This window comes from Lissotriton vulgaris, chromosome 5 (genome assembly GCF_964263255.1).
Source record: "Lissotriton vulgaris chromosome 5, aLisVul1.2, whole genome shotgun sequence".
Taxonomy (NCBI): Eukaryota; Metazoa; Chordata; class Amphibia; order Caudata; family Salamandridae; genus Lissotriton; species Lissotriton vulgaris.
This window is the reverse complement of record NC_141693.1, coordinates 1,610,628,955-1,610,638,440: the sequence shown is the minus strand read 5'-3', so window position 1 is coordinate 1,610,638,440 and position 9,486 is coordinate 1,610,628,955. Positions and strand designations below refer to the sequence as shown.

General features: G+C 41.3%; 1 protein-coding gene across 1 annotated transcript; it reads right to left on the bottom strand.

Annotated features, from left to right (window-relative positions):
* Window positions 1-7,525: 7,525 nt before the first annotated feature.
* LOC147716815 (uncharacterized) lies at window positions 7,526-9,230 on the bottom strand. Its single transcript, XM_086920439.1, has 2 exons — window positions 8,810-9,230; window positions 7,526-8,445 (listed from the first exon to the last, which is right to left on the bottom strand). The coding sequence occupies exons 1-2, from the start codon at window positions 9,228-9,230 to the stop codon at window positions 7,526-7,528; spliced, it is 1,341 nt and encodes a 446-aa protein (XP_086776565.1).
* Window positions 9,231-9,486: the final 256 nt, after the last annotated feature.

The window sequence follows — 9,486 nt, the reverse complement described above, 5'->3', positions numbered from 1 at the left end:
AATACCCCACATTTACATTTAAATTTACATTTATTAGAGAACTAATACATATATGTACATGTTATTTTCTCTCTCTCATTAAAGATAAAGCTCCATAGACAAGATACTCCTAGCTCGTCCACTGGAGAAAAGTGGGTTAGAAGAAGAGCTCGAGAATCAAAGGAGAGCTGATATATTTTTATTTTATTTTATCCACTTCCCCCTTCCCTTGAGCTTCTTTCTCTTCCACATATTGCTAACGCTGTGTGGGGGCCTAGAGGTTTGAGAGAGGGTGTGAATTGTCATTTCATCCTTCGAGCAGAACTAACTGGGAGCACAGGTGAGTGAGACTTGACACTGACAGACTGATACAGACATTCACACAACCAGTCACTCACCCATACATTAACTGATACACATACTCACACACTTACACAGTCAGTCACACACCCACTGAATCCTCCACTCATGCACTCATACACCCACTGATTCACTAATGCACCTTGGTATTGTAATTGCATTTATATAGCACTTACTACCCCTGACGAGGTATCGAAGTGCTTTTTTGGCGAATAGCACGCTAGTCTGGAACCCATTAAGGATTAGTGGCGAATTAGTATAGTGAAATGCAAAAAGAATTTGAGCAGTGAATATGTTAGTCTGTTCTTTAGATTGAGAAGCAATTAGTATAGGGAAATATGAAATTAATTTGAGTGGTGGACATGTCAGTCTGTTATTGGGAATGAAATGAGCCTCTTCAAGGAGCCCCTGTACTCTTCTCACTGATAAAAGCTTCATAATCAACCAACGTGCTGATGACATAACTTGGTTTGGACTGTTCCCATGGGGCACAGGGTCAAGAATGATTTGCATATGGCTGGGTCCACACTGGGTGGCGTGGTGGGCAAAAGAACGATGGATTTAACCCAGATCTTTTGACTGGGGGAGAATGTTTGCAAATTTGTCAGCATTCCGTCCATCATTTCTTTGCTGTAACACTTTTTGCCCTAAATGGGATGGGTATGCCCAGAAGTGGGTCCCTTGCTCACTGTGCCACTGGATTCAAGCTAGCCTGGCTGTAGAAGGGTGACATATTCTGAAAAAGGTCCCAGGATCCTTTTTCCGGTCCAGGGAGGACCTGGCCTGGCAGTTCGGTCTGGACTGTACCCATGGGACAAAGGGTCTAGACTGATTTGCATATGCCTGGGTCCAAACTGGGGGGGCATAGTGGACAAAAGAACAATGGATTTAACCCAGATCTTTTGACTGGGGGAGGATGTATGCATTATCAGCATTCCGTTCCTAATTTGTTTACTGTAACACGATGACACAACTCTGCCATAAAGTCTCCTTCACTATAGAAATTCAGTGCCTCAAGCACTACCTGCACCTCATCCACACCTGGTGGTTGTACAGCACCATCCCAAAGTGTAATGCCACTAAAACTGAATTCCTTCTATTTGGCGACAATAGGCAACAATTTCTTCAAATATGGATGGATGACATTGGTCTTGGCGGACTCAAACACCCCCTTTTCACCAAAGTGAAGTCACTCATGTTCACCAACCCCACCCTCTAATACATAAATGAGAAAAGCAATATAGATTGGTACCAGTTGGTTATTTTTTAACTAAAGAAAGTGAAAATGCTACAGCCCAGAAAAGCACTTTAGAACGGCTACTCGAGCTATCTTACTCTTGAATCTATATGGTAACAATTCCTGGTTCTCTGTACTCCCAGACATCCCACTGGCACCTCTTAAGTGCACACTAAATGCTGCATCTTGCTTCTTTGCTAGTACAATGAAATATGACATAACCCCCACATTGAACGAGTTCCACTGGCACACTATGCAGCCCACAAGACCTTTGATACCAGTTGCATCAGCTACAAAGTCATCAAGACTGGCACCCTGACCCTCCTCTTCACAAGCTCATCAATCACCCTTCTCACTCAGCACTCCCACATCCAGGACACTACAGACTGGAGATCAAGATGTCCCACAAAAAATGCAGCAACAGGCCTTCTTAATCTACGTGCACAGGATCTGGAACAACATCCCTTTAATCCTCAGGACCACCATTGTGGTTTGTAATTTTGGAAAGAAATCAAAACGCACCTCTTTAAGGGAAAGTCCATTGTGAGTCAGTAACCAGTCCAGCTGTCTTTCCAGAACCCAGTATTTTGACCTCAAATCTATCTCTGTATCGCTGTCTTTGACTGTGCACCGCATTATACTTCCTATTACCTAGGTTTGTGTTATTAAACTGCCACATATAACATATAACAGTAGGACCATGCCTGTATTTGTTCAACTTCTGTGTAAAGGACATTGTACAATGGTATAGTTCTCTAGTGATTAAAAACATTTGAATCTGCACCACGTGGATAGGGATTTGTAGAAATTGGATACGTGAATACTATTGTATCCTCACCTAAATAATTGGGATTTGTTCGCCACATTAGGATGCACAATGATCACTTTGATCTCCCGGATCCCGAATCTTTGCTCAGGAAGTTTTGCCCAGAACTGCATTTATGAAGGAAAGAGGGGTGGGAGCAGCCTTTTCATATGGAGTGTCCTCCGTGAATTGGCAGAACACAACTATTTAAATGCAACAGGAGAGAAATGTAGCAGCACACTCTGATAATACAATATAAGGGCACGTTATCATATGTGCTAAAATCGCTCAACAAGCACAAAAGGTGCTTCAATCTAAGTAATATGTATAAGGCAGTGATGAGAAATAGTGTTGGAAAAAGGACAACATGATAGTATTTCAACAATCACAAAATAATTCTAATGCCTAAAGACACACCGATTCCTCTAAAATGCAAGAATGCAGCCAGGTCTAGCTTAGCTTCCCCAATATGAATAAAAGAACAAGCCTAGTATTGAAAACATGTCGGCAGGAATAAGCACAGATGGGGAATCCACATAACTAGATGATAAAACTTCCCATAGTGGAGTGCACAAAGAAATTTGAAAGTTGGTGTCGGGATGATTCCCCATTAACAATGCAACCCATGAGTGGCAGATTGAGTGAAGGCTTCCAAAAAGCAACTCCCTGCTCCATTCTGACCGCAAAAGTAAGTGGTTGAGTGCAGCCTGTCGTGGGAAAATCACCATCATTACTTGGGACAAACTAAATAAGTTGCTCCTACTGATCTATTGAAAATCTTAGGGGCAGATTTAGGTTTCCTGGTGCATCCTTGCAAATTAGCAGGGATGCGCCAGTAAAGATGTGTGACGCAAGTTTACCCTTGAGCCGTCACAGTTTCGCTGCATTTACAATGCCACGCATCATGGCGCAAGGATAAAAAGATGCGTGTTGCATCTGCCGGCGTAAGGTTGGCGCAAATCTGGAGTTGTGTTGCGGGCGCGACGCAACTCCAGCACTGTTCCAACCTGGCCTATCCTCAACATGGTGCGTCACGCCTTACGTCTGCTTCAAGCAGGCGCAAGGTTTTGACGCAGCAGAGTCTGAAAAGTGACAATTTCACTTAGTCACTTTTCCGAGGCGTTCCTGCGACGGAACCCACCCCCCTGTGCTGGAACGCCCACATGAAACCTGACGCAGGTTTCATGTAGCGCAGGGCTTTACAATGTGACGCATCTCCCTAGATGCGTTACGTTGTAAATAGGGCGCAACGTGGTGCATGGTTTACATCGCCGCTGCATTACAGAAGTGACGCAACAGCGGCGCAAATGTGGCTCACTGGGCTTGTAAATCTTCCCCTGAGGGCTTTATTATGAGTCTGGCTCATCACAGACCACGGGACCAATGAGGGCACAGTGGTGGCAGTCCCCCAACTGCCCACCACAGCCTGGGACTACCGCAACCATCAGGGATCAGAAATTCCTGGCGGTGGTGCAGGGTATTGAGGCCGGAATGTGCTTGGTGTTGGTTGCTGCGGCTGTGAATATTACTTACCACTTCTATAGCATACAATCTGCCAATAGCATGGTACTGCAACTGTCCAAACCTGACTCAGATATCCCTGAAATTTTTCCTTTCCCTCATCCCACTAGAATGCATAGTATGCAGGGGGCCCTATCATGCCTTTAAATGTCTCCTTTTTGATACAGAAACATGAATAACCCTAGCCTAGTTAGTGGAGAGGCCAGGAAAAGGAAGGGCAAGGCACTATCATGAGACTGGGTAAAAGGTGGAGAATGAGTGCTTGTGGGTGTTATCTATGTACACTGAGCTTGTGCTTTTACATTCCCATATAAACATATTTAAAGTTTTGATAAAGCTATACTACAACCCATAAGACACAGTGTGATTATTTTAAGTATGTCATACAATACAGGCTTCGACTCATGCATGTGAAACCCACTTTAAAAGCGGTACAGAATCTTTAGAATGTTTTTTCTTAGGTTCAGATAAATGATTCAAAATTTTGGGCTTGATTTGGGTAGTCCAAAAAAAAGCTGCACTGAAAACAATCTACTCTAGCACTTACAGGTGTCCCCCCAGATAAGGGAATACAGGCAAAAGAGGCCAAGAATGAGTCTCCTGAATCATCCAAACATGAGTGAGCAGTTGTTACATGATTTAAGAGCCATCTTAAGAGTAGGACTACATAAGGGTTTCCCTTAAAACAGGAAGAGGTTTCGGGTGCACACATATCAGGTGGATGTATGTCGTTACAACACTGTCACAAAGTCATGCAGATTTACTAACCTTATATATCAGGTACAGCAGGAGCAATGTAGTTGATAATTTCACTCCTCCCTAGGAACGGTACCTCTAGTGAAGTTGAACAATATCACTCCCCTAAGAGGACCTCACCCAGGGAAGGGGAAAAAGTGGATGAATAAAACATAAAGGACTGGCAGCCATAAACCATCGACAGGACTCGACAACAAGAGAAACCCCAGACGTTGGATCCGTATTCAAGTTCCTGCATAGAGACACAAGAACACAAATAAATGCACTCCTCTCTGGATTACAATATTAAGTAAATGTGAATGTGTAGAAACTCACTTACTGAAGAAGGCTGCCACAATCATTCCATCAGAAAAGGGCAAAACAGGAAAAATAAAGTAAATTCAAAAAATAGGGAACAGCCCACGAACCCCAGGTTTGTAAAGATATTGGTTCTCTATCAGCAATAAAGCTCAGTCATAAGTGAACAGCTACTTATCTTCCTTCAAGTAGTTTTTCTCTGTTTAGCTGATTGGAACCGAAAGACAATGGCCCACATGCATCAAAGTAGATTGCATTCGCAATCGGTGCGAATTGCACAATTCACCCGTTTGCGAATGCAATCTATCTTTTTGAGATGCATGATTGTTTTTGTGGTTTTTCGCATTTTAAGAAATTGCAAGTACATTTGCGATTTCTTAAATGTCTCGCAGTTTATGCGAATCGCATTTTTTTGCGAAATTTTCCAATGCATCAAAATTTGCAATTTGCGATTTCAAATAAAATCGCAAATTGCATTTCCAAAAATAAGAAGAAGTCAGAGTTGGTGTTAAATTTTTGCAGCCATTGGGAAACTTGTGTTCTTCAGGGAAACAACTGTAGTTGGCCTTTAGGGAACTAGAAGAAGCCTTTCAAAATGCCGGATTTCTATTTGAATCAATAAAACAGACCTTAAATGTAAAAATATGACATAGGCTGATGGTTTCTGACCTCACACATGCACACAATGGTTTTTTAAAAATAAGATTTAACAGGAGGGATGTCCGGAACAAATTCTCCCTTCCATACACATCACAATGGTGAATTTTGAAATGTAGGTAGGCAAAGTTGTACATATGTAATTATACATTTATGCTGCTTCTTCAAAAAACATTTCTTCTTGGAAATTGATGATGTTAACAGTTTAAAGGCAGTTGGGTGTGAAAATAAGAGAGTCATATATGTTTTTAATCTCTCATCCATCTCCACTGCTCTTTAGGGCAGAACACATATACAAGTGCCTTGCTGATTGGCAGCTACAGTATATAAGGCAGGTGTCTTTCAAGTTCCCTCTTTTGATGGGCTTCACAGAACTTCCAGGAGCATTGCACAATGGCAGCACTTTTCTTTTTGGCTCGCCGCCACAGATTGAGAGTAGCTGCAGGATGGAGGAGAAGGCAGATACAAGAGAGAATTTTTAGAGTACGCATAACCTTGCTTCTGCAAACTGATGATGAGATTTATGATAGGTACCGGTTTACTGGTAATTTAATTTTAGATTTAATTAATGATTTAGACCCTATTTTGCAAAGGGAGACTCGCAGGACAAAAGCAATACCTACTCATGTACAAGTCCTGTGTTCTCTACACCTTCTAGCTTCTGGTTCTTTTCAGGGAGTAGTAGCCATTGCTGGCGGTGTCTCCCAGAGCTCCCTTTCAAGATTTTTTAATGCTTTTTTGGATGCTATGTTGCATAGAATAAGGAATTACGTAAAGTTTCCAACTTCTCAACAGGATTTGTTGAAAACTAAAGTAGATTTTTATAATATGGCACAATTCCCACATGTAATAGGCTGTGTGGATGGGACACATGTACCTATTTGTCCGCTCTCAGAAAATGAGTATATATTCCGTAACAGGAAATGTTTCCACTCACTTAATATTCAAGTGATATGTAACTCAAAGACCATTATTACTGACATAGTGGCTAGTTACCCTGGCAGTGCCCATGATTCATACATCTTTAACCTCATGGGCGCGATTGTAATTACGGCCGTATGCTGAGATTTTAAAAAACCCATGTTAAATGACGAGCTGGGCTCGTCATGAGCGTGCCAGGAGGCTACACCATGACGAGCCCAGCTCGTCATGAGCGTGGAAGGGGTTAAGCACAGCGCAATACATGCAAGACTTCTTGCTGGACAGTTTGGAGATGGTTATTTGCTAGGTAAATATGGAAAATCAATTTTTATTCAATTAGTAAAATTCATACACTTTCACTGCTTTAGTAATGTCATTTATATATCTATGTTTTTTGAAAGGTGACAGTGCCTATGGTGTCAGGTCTTACATTTTGACTCCATACCTCAACCCAGCAACTAGAAAGGAGCAACATTACAATCAAGCTCACAAATCAACCCGCAATGTCATTGAGAGAACCTTTGGTATTCTTAAATCAAGGTTCCGCATACTGCATAAGACTGGTGGAACTTTGCAGTATAATCCCAAAATTTGCTGTAAAATAGTTGCTGCATGCGCAATGCTACACAACATGGCAACAGAGAGAGGCATACATTTGGAAGAAGAAGATGTCTTACCGCCAAATGACAATCAACCACAGCAACCCCCAGCCAGACAACATGGACCAGAAGCAGCAGAAGGAAGGAGAAGAAGAGCTGAGATTACACAGAATTATTTTTGAGAAAGGTACAAGGCTTTATTTGTGTTTTTGCCATAGTAATTGTAATTTCTTTCAACAAACATAAGATGATGTGCTTTCAAAATAGCTTTTTCAGCAATTAACTAAATCAATTAATGACATGTTTAAAGGAAGAAATTCTTGTAAATATGAAACTTTTGGTAAATGCAACATTCTTCAAATAGTCATGCATGGGAAAAACATTGATATGATGTTACTTTTTACGCCCGCGCACACCTAAAGCCTTCCCAGCATTTTTATCTTTCTCCAAAACCATTAGGCACCCTTCTTTCAGATTTCTATTGCTACGTCTTGTCCCAGCAATGGCAATCTCAGGTGGGTCTACACTTTGACGACCCACAACACTGTCAAAATTAGAACAAGCAATCCCTTGTGGGTCACTACTGTTTGAAGCATGTACTAATTCATTCCCTCTCACCATTCCCCTTGAAATTTCAACAAAAACATCATTTAATTTATCCTGCATGACAACATTTTGTTTGCAGATTTTTGCTGCACAAGTAGAAATGCGTGACAACTGCCTGTTCTGACCATGTAAGCTGGTCATTAGCCTCAGGTGCCTATTCAAACTTTCCTTATGTTGCATTTTCATTACAGTGCACATTGATTCTAATGACTTAGCAATCCTGTCGAGTTTCTCAGCAGTTGCCTCATGGCCATTTTTCAAAGCCTCAACCATCCTATTCATAGTGCTGTGAATGCCACCAAGTTGTTTAGACATATGTGCTATTTTGCCTTTAATAATTCTAACATCTTTGCCTTGCAGGCGCTGTATCTTCAATATTTTGTCCTCAACAACACTGCCAGTGCTGGATCCCTCTTCAAATGTGGCCAAGTTTGATGTTTTAGAACGCCGTCTATAAAATTGACTTTGCCTCCTTCGCCTACTAGGCCTTGCATTGGTGACTGTTGGTGTTGGTTCAGGTCTTGTGACTGGATTAGTTTGACTGTTACCCTCCTCTGAATCAGTTTGTAGTAACTGGCGTACTCTTTGCCTTTCATTCACTGGCAGATTAGCAGTGGAAGTACTTGGATTATTAGCCTCTTCATTTACATGGATTTCTAGGGTACTGAAATCCCGCAAATCTTGCTCAATTAATTCTTGAAGCAATTCTGTTTGAAAAAGTGCAAGCATATTTTTACTTTAGATATTGCTTTGTAAATGTGAAAATAAAAACAAAGTTACATTATGAGTAATTGTTTCCTTGACATGGTTTCATTTACATTAAATTTACTCTGTCTAAGTCAAAGTTACAAATATGACTTTTACCCTACTACTTAATGATAGAAACTACATTTCCCAAGATGCATTGCTTAAAGCATGAATAGATTGCTACTCTGGAGCTGGCAACTTCAGATAATGTAATGTAATAAGTAAATGATGTTTTGAAAAACAAGCTTTCCCTATGTTCACTTTGGCAAAGACCACAAGTATTTCATTAAGTTTACTTGTCTTACATCTTATATTAAGACTTACCTTCAGATGGGGTAATGAGATCAGACGTGTCTATGTTCATGACACCCACAACTGCCTCAGTCAAAAGTGTCCCTTCCACAAGGTCTTCCAAAGGGGTTGTGGGTATGTCTTTGGGGGGACCACCTCCTGTTTTATTTGCAGATTTAACTCTTGACGCAATCTTCTCCTTTGCGCGACTACGCAAGTCGTACCACCTTTTCTGTAAGTTGCTGATTTCACGGTGGGCAACACCAACCGCATTCACCTTGGTTTGTATGTTAAGCCAAATATTTCTTTTAACAGCATCAGGTACCTTATGTGACAACTTGCCAAAAAGTTGAACGTGCCTGTCAGTCACCTCTTCAATAAGGATTTCAAGGTCCTTCTCTGAAAACTTAATTTTCCTTTTTCTTGAGGGCCCCTCTTCTTCTTGGTTTTCCATCTCAATTTCTCCTTAACAGTGAAGAACACAGACTGCAGCAGCAACCTCTCAAAGCAGCCTCAAAGTCCAACTGCCAGAGCTTCAGTCAAACCAGTTCCCAGGTGCCTGTGATTGCTTTACTGGCTTCCTGGCAATCAGATTGATGCAATTCATCATGTGTCGTTTTTCGCAAATTGCGAATTCGCAATTAAGAATACGCATTTTTTGTGCGATTCGCAAAAAAAAGCAAATTTTTGCAAATCGCAAAAAAAATGCG

Excerpts from the sequence above, each read along its gene's own strand:
- LOC147716815 (XM_086920439.1), bottom strand. The coding sequence starts at position 9,230 with ATGGAAAACCAAGAAGAAGAGGGGCCCTCAAGAAAAAGGAAAATTAAG. Across the intron at positions 8,446-8,809 it reads TCTCATTACCCCATCTGAAG|AATTGCTTCAAGAATTAATT; the intron begins GTAAGTCTTAAT and ends TTTTTCAAACAG.